This window comes from Lycium barbarum, chromosome 2, assembly GCF_019175385.1.
Source record: "Lycium barbarum isolate Lr01 chromosome 2, ASM1917538v2, whole genome shotgun sequence".
Classification (NCBI taxonomy): domain Eukaryota; kingdom Viridiplantae; phylum Streptophyta; class Magnoliopsida; order Solanales; family Solanaceae; genus Lycium; species Lycium barbarum.
Genome location: NC_083338.1, coordinates 135,359,622 through 135,380,366, shown reverse-complemented (window position 1 = coordinate 135,380,366; position 20,745 = coordinate 135,359,622). Strand labels below are relative to the sequence as shown.

Sequence of the window (20,745 nt, the reverse complement as noted above, 5' to 3'; positions counted from 1 at the left end):
TTGTAATTAGTCTTTGAAATATTGTAAGACTAAATCAGATTACTATGAGAAATATAATATTTTTCTTTTTAGTTATTCATACTTGAAATTTACTATGTGCATGACATTAATAATGATTGTCATATTTTTATACATATATATTTCTTACAAAATATTTGAGCATGTCTATTATAGAGAATTAATTTTACAAAGAGTGTACTGCTTTAATTAAAGTGATTACTATTATAGATATAATTTTGTTATAGAGAAGTAAAATATGACATAAAAAATCGGCCCTGGAGAAAATTGGACCAATACAGTGAAATGTTGTTATAACGAATGATAATTATAGAAAGCTCTGATTGTTTAATTTTTTTTTTCTTTTTGGAAATGCTATTGAGTTATACAATATAGTCAATTTTCGCGAAAAGGCCTGAAATAGTACATTATCTTTGGGCTTGGACTCAAAATCACCTGTATTCTTTTACTTGGAGCACTAATAGTAGACAATGTTCACTAAAGTGGTACACTTTTAGTCACACTCCAAAATTTTCGTTAAATTATAACAGAGATGAAAATGGAGTCACGGGCTCATCATGTGAGATATTTTCCCAACAAATCCACGCTCATCTCCATAAAACACTGGTCACGAGTCCTAATTTACCAAAGAAAAAAAAAGAGAAAGAAGAGTTCTTGAGAGTAATTGATGATTAAACCTTTGTTGATAAGTTGAATTTGCAATACGGCTAAAAAGGTTTCAATTACTTGAAAGTCCAACACTAAAGAAAGGACTAGTTTTAAAACATAATGTCTGCTAGCTAAGGGAAACAAATATTTAGTTGGACTGGTTATTCTTTACAGTAGAAACAGACATGCGTGAGTATTGACTTGGAATCAACTAATTAGGGTACAAAAGAAGCCTTCTTTCGTGACTACGTCCCAAGAGCTCAACAACATGAAAGACTGAGGAATGAATACTACTAGTCCACTGCATCTGATGGGGAGCATGATTCAGTTAGCTGAAAATCTTGACAAAAATCTCAATCCATTATCTCAGGAAGAGATTTTATTATTGCTAATATTACAAGGAAGAGAATACACAGGTAATGTACGTGTTCTCAAGAAGAATGATTTTCATTCCTTTGCTGTTTAATTAGGTGATGTCTTTGTTAGTTAAAACTTAACGTAATGTTTGGAGTGTGACTAAAAGTGCTCAACTTTAGTATACATCATGTACTATTTTGGGCCCTTTCTCTCAATTTTCTGCTCAAATTTGATGAGACTGTAAACACTAATACCCATTTCTGGAGAGGTCTCCTAAAACCCTTGAAACGTTAATACACATTATTAGCATAAACCCTTGTAATGCTCATCAGGTTCAGAGTCAAAGCTGTTGTTTTATCTCTCTGCAATGGCTTTGGCTTGTACACTTTAAAATCTCAATATCTCTACTCATCAACCTCAACCCATTTCTTGGTGAAATACCTGGTTGATTCTCCGAAAAAGAAGCAACCTCTACTTCTTCTAAGGTAACTTTATGGAAATTCTTAAAGAATCCAGATTTAGTGCTCAATTTCTTGAAACAAACAGGTTTAGACAAGGCCCAGATGAAAGAAATAGTTTCTAGAGTACCCAAATTGCTATTCTATGATGTTTCAAAAACTCTAAAACCCAAATTCCAGTGCCTTATGGATCTTGGGTTATCTGGGTCAGACTTGGTGAATGTAATTGCTAAAGATACAACAATTGTTGACCGAGGTTTAGATACTCATTTGAAACCTACCATTGATTTGCTTAGGAGAACTTTGGGTAGTGATGAAAATATAGTTAAGGCTATAAAGAGAGCTCCTTGATTGCTTACTTTTGGTGCTCATCATACTATGGAGACTAATATATTGTTGTTGAGAGACTATGGTATTTCTGACGTGAGAATAAAAAAAACTTGTGCTTAGACGAATATATCCTCACTTTCTTTTATTTTTGGATTAGTTGCTACATTGCCCTTGACATTCTCATGTGAGATGTGTATGAAAAAAGAAAAAAAAGAAATCTCTTGTTGTTTCTATCTTCAAACCGAAGGAGAGTATCGGCTAGCAGTTAGGTACTGTCGAATTTCAAAGTGATTTTATCAATTTATTTTCCTTCTAACTCTTCTTGGTACGATGAAGTGCCAAAGTTATTAGCACATTTTCCTTTAAATTCTTCATTTTTCTTGTGGACTCCGTACATTACAATGTATGAATTCGAAAAGATATTGAATTTCGACAATACTTGGTTGGTTTTTCTATTAAGAAGGACAATTTAAAAAAGAAAGGAAATTTTTGTGTCCAGTTTCATCAACCACATTTTTCTTCTTTGTTTTCCTGAAATGATATATTTTTTCATCTCAATTTATGTGATACTTTTTTTTTATTATTATTTTAGTTTGTTCCAAAAAAATAACTTATACTAGTACTGTCTCCGACCCAACTTAAGTATCTTACATTTCTTTGTTTCAAAAAGAGTGTCTCTCTCTACACAATTCAAACATTATTAATGACATATTAAAAACCGCAACACACATCTTTAATTTATAATCGTAAGATTGAAAAGTCTCCCCGAAAACTAAAACACTTAAATTGAAACGCAAGGAGTAATAATTTAATTTTAAACTTCTCATTATTTTATTTCTAATGAGATAATTTATAATTATATAAATATCTACTATCATAAAACCTCATTTGCTAGAGTGACTATACAAATAAAAAAACCAAATCTTTTATACTTCAATTTCCATTTGTTCACTACTACATTGTTAACTAATGTTAGCTCGAATAACTGGGATTCATGCCAATGGAGTCAAGAATCCACACCATTTCAGATTTGTTCTTCATTACTCTACCAATGCTTCACCAACAACCAATTTCTTGTTGGACTTTCTTGTTAATTCTCTTATTTTTCAAGAGAAGAAGCAGTCACAACAAGCACCAAGGTAACCCGTTCGAAACCCACAATTTGTGGTTGATTTCTTTAAAAAAAATGGTTTTGATAATACCCAATCCAAGAACATTACTATTCTCCAAGGTAGACAAAACCCTCAAACCTAAACTGGATATTTTTCAAGAAATTGGCCTTTCTGGGACTGACTTATACAAGTTTATGACGGTGAAGCATAATATTTTGAGAAACGGTTTGGATACTTGTATTAGACCTTCACTTGATTATCTTAGAAATTTATTGGGTAGTGATGAAAATGTTGTTAAGGCTTTAAAAAAGAATTCTTGGTTGCTTAGATGTAATGCTCCCAAGACAATTGCAACTAATGTGTTGTTGCTTCAAGATACTGGGCTTTCAGATGAGAAAATTAGGAAGTTTATATTGCGTTACCCAGCATGTATAACGCGGAATCCTGGATGGTTTGAGGATGTTATTCATAGATTGGAAAGGGACCTTGGAATCCCCCGTGAATCGGGTAAGTTTCTCTATGGAATTGCTGCCATCATTTCGTTCCGTCAGTCAACTTTAACAAAGAAGATTATGGTTGGTCTGATGAAAATATAAGAACCATGATCAGAAAGCAACCTTCTTGTTTGAGATGCTTGGAGGCGACAATATGTAAACATTTAACTTTTCTCATGAATGAAGTTGGCTGCACGTCAGAGTATTTAGCATCTCGTCCTAATCTGTTAAAATATAGTTTGGAAAAGAGAATCATCCCAAGATATAAGGTCTTGAAAATTTTTATTGACAAGCTTCTCAAAAAAGGTGTGGGGATATACTCAGCTGCTAAAATGACACCATCAAAGTTTATGGAAGAATGTTTGCTGCCTTACAAGGATAAAATACCCATTGCATATGAGTCGTACATGAAAAGTGTTGGATGAATAGATATTATCAGGTTCCACTTTGTTGAGAGGTAAGCAATTTTTCTTATTCCGTTTTTGTTATTGCTGTAATTCGTTTCTTTTGGTTTCTTTTTTCAAATTAGGGACTATATATGTCACTGTTAGACTAGATGCTGTATTGCCATTATCTGATTGTGCAAATTGGAAACGAAATGAAGCCATTGGTAAGTACTCCCTCTGTCCCAATTTATGCGAATGTGTTTGACTGGGCACAAAGCTTAAGAATAAAAGGATTACTATTGAAACTTGTGGTCTAAAACAATCCATAGATGTTTGTATGATTATAAATCATCTCATTAAGGGTAAAGGGTAAAATGAGAAGTTTAAAGTTAAATTATTACTAAATATAGAAAGGTGTTATTTTTCTTGGGAATTGACTAAAAGGGAAAGTGTCACGTAAATTGGGATTGTGGGTAATCTACCCATATTGACATAAATCCTTTACTAGTAGAATGCATTGAGGTGTGATTCAATCTTGTTTTACTCAAAAGGAACTTGACTCTGTTCCTTTTATAGAGCCTCCTTTTCTTTTTTCTTTTCTTTTTTTTTCTTTTTTAATTATAGCCAAGAAATCCCTTATGACCAATAGCGCACCGATTGAAACTCAGTACATAATGGATATTGTCATGAGTTTTCCGTGCTCAAATCATGTATCAGGTCAAGAAATTTCCCTTTCGAAGTGAATATTCCTGTCTTGCAAGGAAATGCCTGATTGTATGAATGTCGTTACACTTTTCCAGTTGAGATATCCTATTGTTGCTTTTCAAAAAATTGTTCCAAACAGGCTCTTTCTTTTTTCGTCTTTAAATTTTTGTTTCGGTTTGGATTGCTGATTCCCTTGTTGATTCTGTATAGATATCAGCGGCATGTTGTAATCAAAAGCTAAGCATGTTTTATAGTACCATTCTTTCTGGTATGGTCAGATAAAAATAGAGAGAATGGAATACCGTAAGATTCATTTGTGATGAAAGATACTACATGGAAGAAATATTGTGAGGAAAGGATGTCAATTGTGCTATACAACAACGACGTACCCAGTGAGTCCCACAATGTGGGGTCTGGGGAGGGTAAATTGTACGCAAACCTTACCCCTACCGTAGGTAGGGAGGCTGTTTCCGGAAGAGCCTCGGCTCAAGAAAAAGCATAGGAAAGGTTAGATATGGGTAAATAATTCAAAGCAATTATGAAAATGAAAACGGCGAAAGTGAATAAGCCATGATAAACCATTCTGTGCAAATAGATACTCGCACAAATCAAGGGGCAAGAAACTAAAGATCAATGCAACTACTCGCAAGAAAGGATAAACGCGACTACCTACTAGCTTTCTACCCTAATCTGAGTCCTCCATACCCTCCTATCTAAGGTCATGTCCTCGGTAAGCTGAAGATGCGCCATGTCCTGTCTAATCACCTCTCCCCAATGCTTCTTCGGCCTACCTCTACCTCTTCTGAAGCCGTCCATAGCCAGCCTCTCGCACCTCCGCACTGGGGCATTTGTGTCTCTCCGCATCACATGCCCAAACCATCATATACGTGGCTGCAATATCGAAATCATTGTTTAAAAAACTGCAGGTTCTTGTATTACGTAGCAAATGCAAATGATGTTGGGATGCAAAAGCGAATATGATTCTTTTGTTTTCTACTAGCAGTAACAAAACATGTGTTGCTTCATTAGGTTATCCTATTTCATTACCTAAGCAAAGTATTGGCACGTTTCTGAGCCTAAAATGGGTTTCTCATTTCTTGTTCATTTAGTTTAGGAGGTATCAACTAATCATTATGTCATCTGTGTTCCGGCGCATTCACACCAAGGCTCATATTGAAGACCAAGGTCCTGACAGGGTCTGAAATTGGGACTCGCTGGACCAAATTTAAGCTTGATTGTGATTGCACAAATATGTTGATCGACCAGTCCTAAACAGTTTGGCCAGATATTTTGTGTTGCTCAATTTAAGGCACATTTCATGTATATACCTCACGGGCTTGCTTGTGTTAATTTCCCTAGACTATATATAGGGTGGTTTTGGCTTAGGAAAGAATTGATCTTATAGCTTGGGGATAAACAAAACCTTGTTGCTCTTGATTTTTTTATTTTTTATTTTTTCTTGTCAAAAAAACATGACCTTGTTGTTCTTGATGAACACCTATGGTTACCACTGAAGTAGAGCAAACTCCTTTTGGTAACCATTCTAGCCTGTTTTAGTTTTGATAAATCTAACAGCTTTCATCTTATGAATGGTTGATCTAGTTTGTTTCTTTGTTCTATTCTTAGTCCATTGCTTGGAAGCACACTTGTTGCGTCAACTTCTCCTTTCGCATGGAGAAAAAATATTGTTTACCATATTGGCGAATTTGTTTGATAAATACCTCAGAGATGTGGTATTTCTCTTCAACATCATTATCGATAACCTTGTATAAGGTTTCTTGTTTATCCAGCCTTATTCTCTTAAAGAAACCCCCACAAGCTGCTGCTCTTAACCATCCTTTCAGTTTCATTCAGACTCTGCTACCACTTTTACTGCAGGTAGATCAATTCTGTAACAAGAAAATAGCAACCAGATCTCATGTATAAAATTGGTCAATGCTACATTGGTATTTTACTTATCAGGATGCACGCAAGTTGGCTCGTAAACAAGAAAAATAATCGTCGTGATTTTGCATTTGAGCCTTAACACCTAACACCTTCCAAGAAAAAGAAACCAGATCTGGATGCACGCAAGTTGAAAAGACTTTCAAAATTGATTAGGTGTAATGTGGTGGAGCTAGAGCTTTGGGCATAATGTATAGTTCACACTACTATCACCAAAGGTGTGGCAATATGAGGCGAATCCCGGATTTCAAGAGGATGGGTTCACCATTAGCTGTGGGGTTTTTCTATTTCTTTTGCCTTTGGTTCATTGCAGCTTAGCGCCTATGGGGTTTTTTTTTTATTTCTTTTGCCTTTTGAGACTTGGGTAATTAGAAATATGTTTGGGCGGGGCGTACTAAACCCACTACGTACCACATCACCGGGTGGCTCGCCTGAATGCTGAGTCTTTCTCTGCCGTCAACTCGACGTCGTCGTCACCTGCAAGATAAGGCCAAAAACTAAGGAATCCGCCCGAGGAGGGGCTCGCGTCTGATTAGCTAGTTGGTGAGGCAATAGCTTACCAAGGCGATGATCAGTAGCTGATCCGAGAGGATGATCAGCCACACTGGGACTGAGATAAAGGGGAAAAAAGTCATTAGATGTAATATAAACAAAGAAATACGTTTTTAACTTTTGGGTAATTAAAATTATAGAAGAAAAAGGATTTAGAATAATATAAAAAGGAAAGTTAAAAGGCTGCTTTAGGGGGGAAAAAGCATAAAACTTGCAGGAGCTCGGGTCCCATCTCGGGACCTTGAGGAAATAAACACAACCCCTAACTAGTGCTCCACTAGGCCTAGTTTGACCATGTATTCCTTCAGTTAATATTAGATATATTTTCAAAATTATACACATAATATATCGAGTTTAGTTGAGTAATCATGTGTTCACGTGACCCAAAATTTATACCTAAATTCGCCTCTAGCAAGATGGTCTAAGCCCTTTCATGTTGGCTAGTGGTCTTGCTTTTGAGCTATGAGAATGAAGAACTCTCTAACATGAGTACCCTTTGGTGTCTATGGATGAGAATTCAAATTTAATCGGGTCAATATGATGGAATTAAATCGGAAAAAAGGAAAAGGATTTACCATGGCCTTTCTGAACTAAGCCAATAAAAATAATAAAGAAATCTCTTAGGTACTCCTTTTTCCACATTCAAGGACATACGATATATAAAATTGCAAAAATACTTGCCTCCTACACAAGTAACTTCAAAAATTGAATTACATATTTTGTGATGGACTCATGGACACTGTATCTGTTGGCTCGGGCTTACTATGTTTTTGCATCGTATAATGCCGTATCAGAGAACACACACATAAAATGTTGTAAGAGTCCCTCAAAATTTCAAAATTAGTGGAAAAATACAAATATCACAAGGGCAATACTAATGGGTGCTTTCTCTAGTCTAAACTCACCAACTAATAATAATATTATATCCAAAAAAATTTAGATGCTATTCGAAGAGGTAAACGGTTTTTTTTTCTTTTCCTCCTTTATCCACAACTGTTTCAAATATTTAAATACCTCAAACCAGGAGCGGAGCCAGAAAATTTGATAAGGGGTTCAAGAAAATTAAAAAATAAACAGTAACCTTAAGCAAGCATATCCCATTTCAAATGCCTACAGATGATCCTATATTATAAAAAACTCTACCAAATGTCTCAATAATCAAGAAAACAACTTAACCACAAATTCACAATCCAGCACACATAAAAGGGAATTGATTACTAAATAAAAATCTACACTTTGATTCTTTTATTAGCTGAAAATAAATATCTAGAAGACCAATTTTGCAAACAAACAACATTTAGAATTAAAACAATCAAGGCTTGGGGTTCATGGATGGAAAATGGGTCAGCTACCCATTTCACAAAATGGGTTGATTAACAACTAACAAGAAACAATAATGGGTTTGTTGTGATTTTGAGTATGGTAAAAAAAAAAAAAGAGAAAAAAAAAAAAAAACCTTGGAATTGGAAGCCATGGGCGAAGGCAGCAGCACAATTGAGTTGACAAAGAAGTGAAGGCGGAAGTGCGATGCCTTTGCTCCGGCGAAGTTGACTGATCGACAACTTTCCTAAATGTTGGAGTGGTGTGATGTTTGGTCGGCTCTTTTTGCTTTTGTTGATTATATTTGGACCACATCGTTTAGATGGGTCTTTGCTTTACTGTTATTTGTTGGACTTGCTATTTAATATTAATAATATCCCTCCACTAAGTATACCACTTTGCTTTACTGTTATACCACTAAGTTTTTGTTAATCTTTTTTTTTTTTAAAGGGACTGGATGAAAAATGTTAAAAAAGGTGTCATTGTCGAGAATCAAACCCGCGACCGCGGGCTCAATCACAGGCGCCTCATCCACTGATCTGAAATCTCCATTTGTTAAGGGGATGCAAAAATAATATTTGTACATGAATAGAAAAATTCACCATATATATAGTGCAATTTTCCGACGAAGGGGGTTCGATTGCCACCCTTTGCACCCCTGTAGCTCCGCCTCTGTGGCAGTCTGGTTGTTATCAGGAGGAAAGAGGGAAAGGGGAGGAAATAAATTAAATACATATTGGGTTTTGATCATTCACTAACTAGTAAAGGATGGAAGCTCATATAGTACGAGTTACACTTAAATTCCAAATTATCCTCTCTCTCTCATTACATGTATCACTTAATTAATAAGTATTCAACTACTTGAAATAGTAAGCGAAGCTTTTCAAAAAAGTACTAATATAAGTAATTAAACTTGTTTTCCTAAAACATTAAAGCAAATTCAATTTGCCAGAACAACTAATACTTGAACCAAAGATTGACGTTAACGAATGAGAAACAAAGAAAAGACATGTAAAACACTAAAAGAGATTGATTCCAGCATCGACAATCACGTTTTGCCTATTAATATACGAGGAAAGTAGAAAGCTTATCTATAATTTAGACTCTAGGAATTTGGCCTACGTGGTATGGCTGTATGGACATATAATAACTAATCCTTTCATCTTAATTTATGTGATATAGTTTAATTAGCCACGAAGTTTTGAGACTTGTAGTCTAAAACAAGTCATGAATATATGTGTGGCTCTAACTCATTTCATTAAGGGTAAAAAGGAAAATTTTAAGTTACATTATTTTTAATATAAAAATGTATCATTTTTTTTTTAACAGATTAAAAAGAAAAGTGTATTACATGAATGAGACAGAGTAGTAATTAGTAAAAGGACAAACTAAAGCAAGCTTCATATAGACAAACTTGACAACACCAACTCCACTGCCTATTTTTTCTTTCTACAAAACTCCAGTGCCTCCATTCAATCAGAAGAAAGCCCTTGTTTCACTTCGGTACTGTGTATTGTCACAGTTGATTCCGTGAAGGGACAGTGAGAGTACTTCTAATCTTTGTTTGTCTTAGCAAACCAAAGATAGTCCAACTACACAATCAACTTTCTCTTCCCGAGTATATGCACGTGAACTCCCAATAATTTTTCATGCATTTGTGGGTCCTCTTCGCGATAGGGGCGGAGTTACAATATTAGATGCGAGATAAAACGAATCCAGTATTTTTACTTAAATCATATATTTATATTAGGAAATTCATTAAATATGTATAAATATTTAATTATGAACCCAATAACTAGAACAAGCTATGAGTTCGATGATAAATTCAGAACTCATAAACTTTAAATTTTAATTCCACCTCGTTAATCGCCAGCCTCTCTTTTGTTCTCATGCCTGATTCCAACCCCTAAGAATCTCATCCACACTCCACTCTCTCCTCTTTTCTCATTCTTCCATTTTCTTTCCCCTGCATTCTCTTCATTCCTAAGTACCTTCAAATTCCAATCTTCATAAAAGTTGTGAGCTTTAATAAACAATGTCTCTTTGGACATATTCAATTTTTCTTCTTCTTTTCATTCTGCTCACTTCAACTTATGGGGCATTTGGCAATGCAGACAAGGAACAAATTCTTCCACTCAAAAGACTTCAAAGGACACAGCAGTACAACAACCCAAGTTGTCATTCTCAAAACTCAAGTGAGTCTTAGCAAAAACAAGATTGTAGAGCTAGCTAGTCATTGACAGTGGCGGAGGCAGGATTTCCATTCAGGGGGTTCAAAAAATAAAATAAGCACGCTTGTGTTGGCAAATGAGCTGGTCGGATCAGGAATAACTTAAATACATAAAGTATACTTAACGAAGCACATAGCAATGGAAAGTCAAAAAGCAACTAACTTGCATGAGAGAACCTTAATAGTCCAATAATATATAAAATTTGGAATATAAGTAATACATTGCAGACTTTTATCTAAATCACGCAGTAAGGCATACTTCCTCCGTAAATGGTTCGGAAGAGCTTCTATATCTGAGACAATGTCATCAATGTAGCAAATTGTTAGAAATCAAAGCAGAACTACACCTAGGAACTAATTCCTATATAATAAATCAAGCATCACTCTTGCACAGACAATACTAAAAATCATGCTCGAAGCTAGAATAGTGTTGTCAAAGGCCTGCTTGAGGCGTACATAAACCTCGAAGCTGGGTGAAGGCACCTCCGCTCATGATGAAGAAAAATATCACAATAAAATGCCACAATATAAGTAATAAACTAAGCAAAAGCTAATCAAGTAAGAAGTTTCCATTAATAAAGGCAACTTGAAGATGCCATATTACAAAAGTAAAAGCTTGGAGCTTTTGAAGCAAAAACAAAGAAACTAAGTTAGACTACACAAGCAAGAACCATGGAGTTCTACAATTGTACTCTACGAGGTTTCATATCTTGAAATGTCTTAATAATAGCATCATTAGAAACATTATCAAATACATCTTTTTCTAGATAAGGCACCAAACAACCGCTAAAAAAATCATCACTCATTTGACTCCGCAAGTCATTCTTGATAAACTTCATTGCTGAAAAAGTTCTTTCAACGGATGCAGTGGCAACCGGCAGAAGCAAAGAAAGTTTCACTAAGCGGAATACAAGAGGATAATTTGAATGCTTCTTTGTCTGAACTAATTTTTTCGAAAGATCACAAAGCCCTTTTAGATTGGAGAACCTTTCATCAACATCACGAACATCAATAATGTAACTTGCAAGTTGATTCTCAAGAGAACCCATATTGAATTCATTAAAGTCATCAGGATATAATTTAGCCTTTTTCATTATTTTCCTGATATCAAAACTTGAAAACAAGTCAATTGGATTCAAACAAGAAATTCCATGAAGCAAATCAGTCGTCGCTTCGCCAAAACGATCTTTAAGTTCTTGAAGTTGCCAATCAATAATATTGGAAAATACCTCAACACCATAATGATGAGAGACTTTATTGTCACCAAGTCTCCTTCGTGATCTTAAAGAGCTAACATATGGCTCCTCAAAGTTAGGTACCAAAATTTCATGCTTGATACAAAACAAAGACACCCTAGCAATAAGAGAATCCCATTCTTCATCCCTATATGCTTGCAACCTTATTTTTGCTACTTCAACAAGTAACATGGCATTTGCCAAATCTTGCTCCTTTTTTTGTAAGCATTTATTAAGCTCATTTGTGATTGCTAAAACATCACTCATCAAATGCAACATGAACGCAATGTCATATGTTCGACAAGCTTCAAGATATCCCATCGCCTTGGCTCTTTCATCCAATAATCGTGCATCAAGAACAAGTGATTCAAGAACATTAAGAATAGAGCCAAACATAAGAATAAAATTGTTGAAAGATTTAAAATGAGATCCCCAACGCGTATCACAAGCTCTTGAAAGACCAAGTTCTTGATTCAAGCCACTACCGGTTGTAAGCTCACCCAAATCTAATGCCTCTTGAATTCTTTCTTTTTGAGAATCTCGAAATTCATCCATACGCTTAAAAGAATATCCCAATACATTCAAATTATTTGAAACCAACACTACAAGTTTTCCCACTTCAATACATTTTTTCGAAACCGCAACAAGAGTTAGTTGAAGTTGATGAGCAAAACAATGAATGGAATGGGCTGATCTACTTTTTTGCCTAATCAACATTTTAAGGCCATTGATCTCACCTTGCATGTTGCTTGCCCCATCGTAACATTGTCCACGCACATATGATAGACTTAAGGAATGTTGAGCAAGTAAATTAACAATTGCCCTCTTTAGAGATAAAGCACTAGTATCTTGAACATGAACAATGTCAAGAAGCCGCTCCATCACAAATCCATTTCTATCAATATATCATAAGACAATAGCCATTTTCTCCTTGCGTGACACATCAAAAGACTCATCAACTAGTAAAGAAAAGTAGTCACCATTTAATTCCTCAAGAATAGCTTTAATTGTTTCTATCTTACAAGCACTCACAATATCTTTTTGAATCATTGGAGAAGTCATTTGATTATTTTGAGGAGCATGTTCCAGTACATAATCACGAATATTATCACACTTTTTCGCATACCATGAGATCATTTGAAGAAAATTACCCCTACTAAGTGATGATTTAGATTCATCATGACCTCGAAATGTCAATCCTTGAGTTATAAGAAGTCTTACTACATCAACGGAAGCACTTAAGCGGACCAAATACGCATGCTTAAATTGACTAAATTGCATCTCAAGTGCAAAATGAATAGATTGTTGTACCCGCAATAAATCTTGACATTTCTTTTTTGACTGGTTATGTGGGTTGTTCGGTAGACCAATATGTTTTCCAAGATTCTTCTTTTTCTGCCAACTCTTAAACCCAACAGTTGAAAATATTTCACCCCCACCTTGATTGGTGTTGTAGCCTTTAAATAGATAACAATACAAACAATAGACTGCATCTTTACTAACACTATACTCCAACCAATCATGATATACATCATCAAACCATTCAGAATTAAAACGGCGCATTGATCCAGAAATATTCGTTTGAGGATACTCATACTGAAGCAACAGAGGTTGACAAGGACCATTAATAAGGTATGCTCTTCTAATAACATCACGATGATTTGGATGATAGTCCAAGATTGGGGTTCTTTCACCCGAATCATAATTTAAAGTACTCAAATCAAATACTTGAGAAGAAGGTAATGATACTTCTGAATGGTTGGCATTTGCTTCCTGGTTAGATTGACTAGAAGAAGCTACACTTGATCTTGGTACTTTCGTAAAATAGTTCTTCACTGAACGTTGAGACTGAATCGTAAAAAATAAGAATTTTGTTAGAACTTAAAAGAAATAAACAGTTCTGTAGACAATTTTACTCATTTAGTTCCTTCTTCCTAGAATAAATTGTTCTTCCTAAAATAAGTAATTTAAACACAGCAAGAAATCTAATCTCTACACAGTACACTAATTAATTATACATGAAACTAAACTGAGTCATTATAATATTTCCCAAAATGATTAACTGATTAGTAGAATGACATTTTCAACTATCATATCTCCAAATACAAAAAATACTTCATGGGTATAATCTAAAAAGCAAGAGAGAAAATTTTGCAACTGACCAATTCTCAGTCACTCCGGGCAAATTTGAAGCAATCGAGCTAAACTTTGAAGCAAATATTCAAAATAACAACAACAACAACAACAACATACCCAGTATTTTATTCTCGCAATAAAGCAAATATATAGAATTTTAGAAAAGATAAAAAAAATGGAGAAAGGAGGAAACTAAGAACTTACCGAAGAAGCCATGAACGGAGACCAGAGAGACGACCGACGTTAAGGAGAGGACGAAGTCGACAACCAGCAATGGCTAAATCAGCAAACAAAACTGAGCAAAAAAAAAATAAAAGAAAGGTGACAGTGACGGAAGAGAAGAGAAAGAAAACCTTTGGTTTGTTTAATATTTGACTTATTTAGGGATTTGAATCCAATTAGACTTGTCCCCTACAAAACTAGGTCGTTTTGTCCATTTATTTTAAGTAAATATAACGTTACTAAACTACGTCGTTTTGTTTAATGAAACAGCTGAAATAAAATGTTCAGAAAAATATTGCAAGCGGGGCTGCTGGGATTCGAACCCACGTGCATCGTGCAACTCTGAACCCCCTGCGCCACTGAGCTGCGCCTTTCGTTTGTATTGAGGGGGTTCAATATTAAATATATACACATAAAATAAAAATTTGGCCTTATATAAACAGTGTAATTTTTCGACTGAGGGGGTTCGGATGAACACCCTGGGATATATATAGATCCGCCCCTGCCTCAAACTATAAAGAACTACTATAATTTATAACGCTAATATTTAGGTACATATAGTAATATTTAAACAATAATAACCTAATTTTAAAGATAACTTTAAAAATTAGTATATGTGACTGAAAAGAACAATCTTTTGTTCCAATTTATGTGATATTTTTTTTTGCTTTTGGAGAATTAATTTGACTAAACTTTGAAGTTAAATTGAATTAGTTTAACTCAATATTTTCTCATAAAATATATTTAAAACTACATAAAAAAAAAATACTATATGCTACAAGTTTTTCATATTAATTTGGCAAAAAAATATATTAATCAAATTTCATACAGTTTAAATTTCGAAAGAAAAAAAAATTTACATAAATTAAGACAAATGGGGTGATAATTTTATATACGGTATTAGGGACCCATTTGTTGGGAAATATCAGCAAGTGGACCAAAACCCAACCCAAATTCATCATCTCTTTTTTTTTTTTGGGGGGTAGTTTTTTAGTCAGTTCGAAAATTCATAATATATACCACCTAATCCCAAATATTGGAGTAAAATTAATTAAAAGTTGAAAGCCAATAATGCTTACAGCTTAAGGAAATTGCAGTTGTCGTCGACATTGAAATCTTGTCCGCGTCCCATTCGACTTTATATACAGCTTTTGTGTTTTTTCTATCAAACAAAACACATATTTTCTTTGGTACTTCCTCATCGTATTTGTCTTTCATCTCTTTTTATTTAAAAAAAAAAAAAAAAGAATCATATTTGCTTAATTCGATATACTACTACCAAGTTTGATTAGATAGATTTTTTTTTTCTTTAGTACTCAATGTTTTGCTCTCTTTTTTTCTTTTTGTGGTTTTAGGTAAGTGATAATTGAAAAGATTTTGTTGCAAACAGATATTGAAGATCTGAATCCAAGTGTATGATGGATTCTTTCTTCACCAAAGGTTTCAAAGCTGCCAAATGGTAACCCCTCAATTTCCCTCTTTGCCTATCTTATTTTTATGATTTGGGTAATTTTTAGTTAAGGGTCCCTTCTTATTATGCAGATTTAATTTAGGAGAACAATTCTAGTGGCAATTTTGTATGGGATGAGATCATGGGGTTCTTGAATTTCCAATTTTTTGAGATAAAAATGATGTCTTTCTTGTACTTTGATGGGTTGCTCAACTTTGTTTTGAGGAAAATTGGGAGAACAATGATGTCTTTCTTATATGAATGAAAGCTCTATGGTGAAATAGTATTTCATGGCTTTCTGGGTTGCTAAGCTTTGTTATTTTTAGTGATTTGCTGATGGTGTCTGACTATTTGCAGTAAAACCCTATTAAAATTGACGATTCCTCGTATCAAACTACTGAGGAATCGTAGGGAGATTCAGCTGAAGCAGATGAGAAAAGAAATAGCTAAGTTACTAGAGACTGGTCAGGAAGCTACTGCTCGAATTCGGGTATAAACTGAACCTTATTTTGCTTATATTCCTTAATCCATGCTTTGTGCAAGGCTGTATGTTCTTCGCGCGTAAATACTGCAAGGTCATAAGTATTTTGATAGATGGTTGTAATGAGCTTGATTATGATGTTTGCTTATTTAGGTAGAGCATATCATAAGAGAGGAGAAAATGATGGCAGCACAGGAGATAGTTGAGCTGTTTTGCGAGCTTATATCTGTTCGTCTTCCAATTATCGAAGCACAAAGGTAATGTATTATCTTTGTTGTGTTAATGTTTTTAAGATTCTATATTGTGTGAACAATTACAGTATCCTAGGATGGTTCTTCAGTTTATAGATGACCAATTGAATATGCTTTTAGTTGGATCTTAGGATAAAGAATATACGGGGCGAGTGACAAAGAATATAAAAGGGTTCCTAAATGATGCATCAGATGAGCACCTATGGTGCCTTGGCGAAGTGCACATAGAACAGTTGATTTTTGGTTTTCGTGGTTATATAATCTGTTTGACACCATTACCAGATGTTGGTTGACCTACCTGTAGTATTGCAGTTTAGCTTATTTTCTTCTCCCTCACTTTTTTTTTTTTTTGGGTAAACAGTTTCCTTCTATTCAACCAAAATGTTCTTTACAAACCAGGACTTGCTGACCAAATCCTACTCTACTATTGACAAAGCCTATACACAAACACAACTAGCATTTAGTAAACATAAAAATATTACATCAGAACTTAAACTGCACACTAAGGAAATGAGTTCAATGAAGCAAGATGCTGCTGCCAGCTGGGAATCTTGTTGCCTCTGATGTGTATATGGAGTGCAATCTCTCTACCAATTCTGTCTGCAGAAGTACTCCCACCCTGAAATCTGAGCTTGTTTCTGTCCCTCCATACCAAGTAGACAAACATACCAAAAACATAAGAAAGTATAGCCCAGTATCCAGATTTCCTCTTAGCACAGCTGGTCACCCACTGTACCTCATCTTACCAAGTAGTGACTGGCTTGGATTGACCCAGCCATGTCAACAGCCTGGACCAAATAGTTTTCACATATATGCAATCAAAGAACAGATGCCCAAACAATTCATCAGTTAGACCACAGAAAACACATGTTTGAGGGACTTGAATTCCAAATTTCTGAAGCCTATCCATGGTAGGCAATCTACCATGAGCTGCAAGCCAAAGATTGAATTTAAACCTGGGATGTAGACTTGGCTGCATGATCATACTCTTCCAAGGCACCCTTGGATATTGAAGCTGAAGCATTTGATACTAAATCTTCCATCAGCGGACTTTATCTGTGTCAATCTGCTTATGAGGTCATCTTGTATACACTGAAGTCCTAGAATGAGACTTCTGAGGCCTAAGATCTTCCTGATTACCCAGGCTGCATTCTTGGGTATAAGCATTGATGATTTGATTCTACAACCTGATTCCTGATATAAAAAGCATATAACCATTTAATCCACAGACAATCTTTCTTCATAGCACAACTGCTTTTCCTTTTTGACAAGTAACGTATATTGCTTTTTTGCTTACTTATGCTAGTCGTGTGTATCTTTATAGTTTGATTTGCTCTAAAAGAATAGATCCATTTAACTTAATTCAAGCTGCAATAAGTCAAAAAATTGGACACCTGATATAGACTAGGAGACTTAGCTGAATGAGGTTGAATAATAACAAAAATAGTATAGGATATCAAATGTTCTTCTCCATCTCTGCCTCTGGCCTTCTCTATCTACTGCCGATGCAACATTTAGTTCCATATGTCCTTCAGCACCAAACTTTTGGATCTGCTATACTCCACTTAGCTGATTTTTTTTTTATTTTTTTTTTGGGGAGAATTATCTGCACTGTATATGTAAACTTATTCATGGAGCAACTTTGGTCCAATTAAAGAATCACAGTCCTTTAATTTGCTAATCTTCATGTACTCTGAGGAAAAAGTTTTCTACTTTGGAATGTAGTCTAATTTGGTTGTCCTGGTTGTAGGTTCATTAAATGAAAGTATGTGCATGTATCCAGCAGGATCATGTTTGGTTCTTTTACATGAAGTCAATTTTAGCCAAACAAGGATTAACCTACGGAACTTCTTGCTTATATGACCGGGAAGTATCTGAGGCATAGATTTTTATTTTTATTATGAGGCATAGATTTTTATTTTTATTATAAGGCATAGAATGAACAAGCTATTCTTGCTTATTTTATGGGAGGTGAAACCTTAAAATAATTCGATCTACATGAGACCATAAATGTGGATCTCTAGTTCCTAGGTGGAGCCAGAGGGCTTCATCTTCGTGTTTTGTTTTAAGGCATGAAGTACAATAGTAATGTTTCTCTCTAGACCTGCTTTCATGCTATACTTGGAGAACTAGCCAGCAGTTCGTAAAAATGAAACCAATAAGTGATACTCTTGAACTTGAGCTGTCCTGCAATGTGGGGGTTTTCTTTCCAATTCTTAATATTCTAGACTTCTAGTTGAATTCTGTTGACAATTTTTCTTAACTTGAATATTTGGATAAGAGCTGAGCCCCCAAACTTCGTATAATTTCCAGGGAATGCCCGATAGATCTGAAAGAAGCTATTTCAAGTGTTTGTTTTGCTGCACCAAGATGTGCAGATCTTCCAGAACTGCTGCAGGTTCAGATGATGTTTGCCGGTAAATATGGGAAGGAATTCATTGCTGCTGCTACAGAGCTCATGCCAGAATGTGGTGTCAATCGCCAGGTTACCTTAGTTGTCCTTTATGCCATAGCTAAACCAGAAAGGGGAACTGCTTCTTGTTTCTAGGTTTCTGATTTTTCTCTCTTTTTTTTTGGTTGGTCTCTGACAGTTGATAGAGCTGCTGTCTATTCGAGCTCCTGCTCCTGATGTGAAAATGAAGCTGCTAAAGGAAATTGCGGAGGAGCATGAGCTAGATTGGGATCCAAGTGCTTCTGAAACTGAGCTGTTGAAGTCACATGAGGACTTACTGGTATATTTCAGTCTCTACTAGGCTTGATATTGTCCTGTTTTGAATCGTCATGATTTCTTCCCTTTGCTTTGCAGAATGGGCCTACACAATTTGTTAGTGGGGCTAAGGTGCCTCTTCCCAAAGAAAGGTTTGATGAGGTGCGGCACTCTTCATCAGATCAAGCCTATGATAAACAAACGGAATCTGAGGCTGATTTTGACTCATTCGATTTTCCAGAAGTCCCTAAGCAGCAGCCAGTACGACCTAGCACCGGTGGAGTTTCAGCCCCTGAAATGCTTCCTTTCCCTGCCTCTGCACTATCTGACTTCGATGATGACTACATAGCTAAGCCTTCTGAAGACGGTGAGTCCAAATCTCACAAACAAAATGTGGAGCGAGATGAAGTTTTGCAAGAGAAGGTAGTTTCAAAAGATGTTGGGTCAGGTGACACTTCATCCGCACCTGAAGAGGAGAAACAGTTTTTGCCATTCATGGTTCCCCCACCAAAATCATCTCCAGTCTCCTCAACAGAAAGTGCCACAACCCAAAGTACTCAACCTCCCTCTACTACAAAGACCAAAGATGAGATTGATGTAGATTTGCAAGATGTATTGGCTGCTGCCCAAGCTGCGGCTGAATCAGCTGAACGTGCAGCTGCTGCTGCTCGCTCAGCAGCCAGCCTTGCTCATGTTAGAATCAGTGAGCTTACCAGGAAAAGGAGCGAAGAGGTTCCTGTAAGCCCCAGTGAGAACCCATTTTATGCTGAGAAACGAGAACCTCACATCCAACATCAATTATCAAACTCTGATGGTATCCCGAGCCCACATGGTAGCCCATTGGAGCATCAGGTGTCGAATATTCCTTCGTACGATGATTCAACAGTAGGTTTGGAGTCTCCCATCTCATCCCATATTCATCATCCTGGTCAGGGGACCGGTCTTCACCAACCACAGAGATTGCCTTCCCTGGACGATGAAACATATTATTCATATCCTAACTTGTTTAATGCAACAAATGGCTCTAATCCCAGTTCTCGTTCACAGTCGTTCAAAGATAATATCAAGTCCAGCCATGATAAGTGAAGTGTATTTCTCTACCCTTTTGCAAGCTCTGGTTTGTTTGCTGGTTGTCAGTTTGAGATTCTCTTGTTTATTCTATACCCCTTTTGTCTGTAGTACATTCAAAGGATCCTTGTATGTTAAAGAGTATGCAGTTCAAGAATTTGCTTGTAAGAAATTTTCTTTGGAGTACAAAATAATAAGGGAAAAGATCAATGTATCACTGAGTAGATCTGGTACTCTGAAATCAAAGCATCGGTATTTATCTGAATAGTCAGAAAGAGCCCAAAACTTGGGCAAAGAGTGGTAAAATGAACTTTGCAAGTGGTCTATTATTGACATATTTGCCATTATCTTGCGACACATTCGTCCTTTCATCTAAACCTGTTAATCGGTTCGGGTTAACCGGTTTTAACCGGTAACCGGACCGGCTAAACCGGAACCGGTTAAACCAGTTCCGGTTAACCATGTAATAGTTTACCGGTCCAGTTTCGATATTTTAGAAACCGGAACCGGTAAAACTGGAACCGGACCGGTTTAACTGGTGAAAATTAAAAAAAAAAAAAAAAAAGGAAAGAGCTGTTGGGCCGCAGTGTCCGTAAATGGACCGTTGGCAACGGTACATTTGCAAAAATGGCCGTTGCCAA

At 35.7% G+C, this 20,745-nt stretch overlaps 4 protein-coding genes across 5 annotated transcripts; 2 read left to right on the top strand and 2 right to left on the bottom strand.

Annotated features, from left to right (window-relative positions):
* The first annotated feature begins 949 nt into the window (after positions 1-949).
* On the top strand, positions 950-4,034 carry LOC132628961 (transcription termination factor MTERF6, chloroplastic/mitochondrial-like). Its single transcript, XM_060344714.1, has 4 exons — positions 950-1,082; positions 1,540-1,805; positions 3,043-3,352; positions 3,436-4,034. Exons 1-4 carry the CDS (start codon positions 950-952, stop codon positions 3,840-3,842), a joined length of 1,116 nt encoding a protein of 371 aa, XP_060200697.1. The 3' UTR covers positions 3,843-4,034.
* Positions 4,035-11,234: 7,200 nt separating this feature from the next.
* On the bottom strand, positions 11,235-12,671 carry LOC132628960 (uncharacterized). The gene has a single exon (XM_060344713.1). The coding sequence runs from the start codon at positions 12,669-12,671 to the stop codon at positions 11,235-11,237; it is 1,437 nt and encodes a 478-aa protein (XP_060200696.1).
* A 24-nt stretch (positions 12,672-12,695) lies between these two features.
* LOC132628959 (uncharacterized) lies at positions 12,696-14,141 on the bottom strand. Its single transcript, XM_060344712.1, has 2 exons — positions 14,130-14,141; positions 12,696-13,637 (listed from the first exon to the last, which is right to left on the bottom strand). Exons 1-2 carry the CDS (start codon positions 14,139-14,141, stop codon positions 12,696-12,698), a joined length of 954 nt encoding a protein of 317 aa, XP_060200695.1.
* Positions 14,142-15,184: 1,043 nt separating this feature from the next.
* LOC132627426 (uncharacterized) lies at positions 15,185-20,318 on the top strand. 2 transcript variants are annotated; one of them, XM_060342770.1, is made up of 7 exons: positions 15,185-15,337; positions 15,503-15,606; positions 15,955-16,087; positions 16,232-16,335; positions 18,643-18,814; positions 18,921-19,061; positions 19,136-20,318. In XM_060342770.1, exons 2-7 carry the CDS (start codon positions 15,563-15,565, stop codon positions 20,120-20,122), a joined length of 1,581 nt encoding a protein of 526 aa, XP_060198753.1. In that variant the 5' UTR covers positions 15,185-15,337; positions 15,503-15,562; the 3' UTR covers positions 20,123-20,318. The 2 variants fall into 2 exon arrangements, with proteins under 2 accessions (XP_060198753.1, XP_060198754.1); XM_060342771.1 differs by having other exon boundaries at positions 15,201-15,337; positions 15,538-15,606.
* Positions 20,319-20,745: the final 427 nt, after the last annotated feature.

Bases quoted from the DNA above. Each gene is read 5' to 3' on its own strand.
- LOC132628961 (XM_060344714.1), top strand. From the start codon at position 950: ATGAATACTACTAGTCCACTGCATCTGATGGGGAGCATGATTCAGTTA. The intron at 1,083-1,539 runs GTAATGTACGTG...TAAAGAATCCAG, and splicing joins ACAAGGAAGAGAATACACAG to ATTTAGTGCTCAATTTCTTG. The intron at 1,806-3,042 runs GTTAAGGCTATA...CTATTCTCCAAG, and splicing joins TGGGTAGTGATGAAAATATA to GTAGACAAAACCCTCAAACC.
- LOC132627426 (XM_060342770.1), top strand. From the start codon at position 15,563: ATGATGGATTCTTTCTTCACCAAAGGTTTCAAAGCTGCCAAATG. The intron at 15,607-15,954 runs GTAACCCCTCAA...GACTATTTGCAG, and splicing joins GGTTTCAAAGCTGCCAAATG to TAAAACCCTATTAAAATTGA. The intron at 16,088-16,231 runs GTATAAACTGAA...TTGCTTATTTAG, and splicing joins AAGCTACTGCTCGAATTCGG to GTAGAGCATATCATAAGAGA.
- LOC132628960 (XM_060344713.1), bottom strand. From the start codon at position 12,671: ATGGAGCGGCTTCTTGACATTGTTCATGTTCAAGATACTAGTGCTTTA.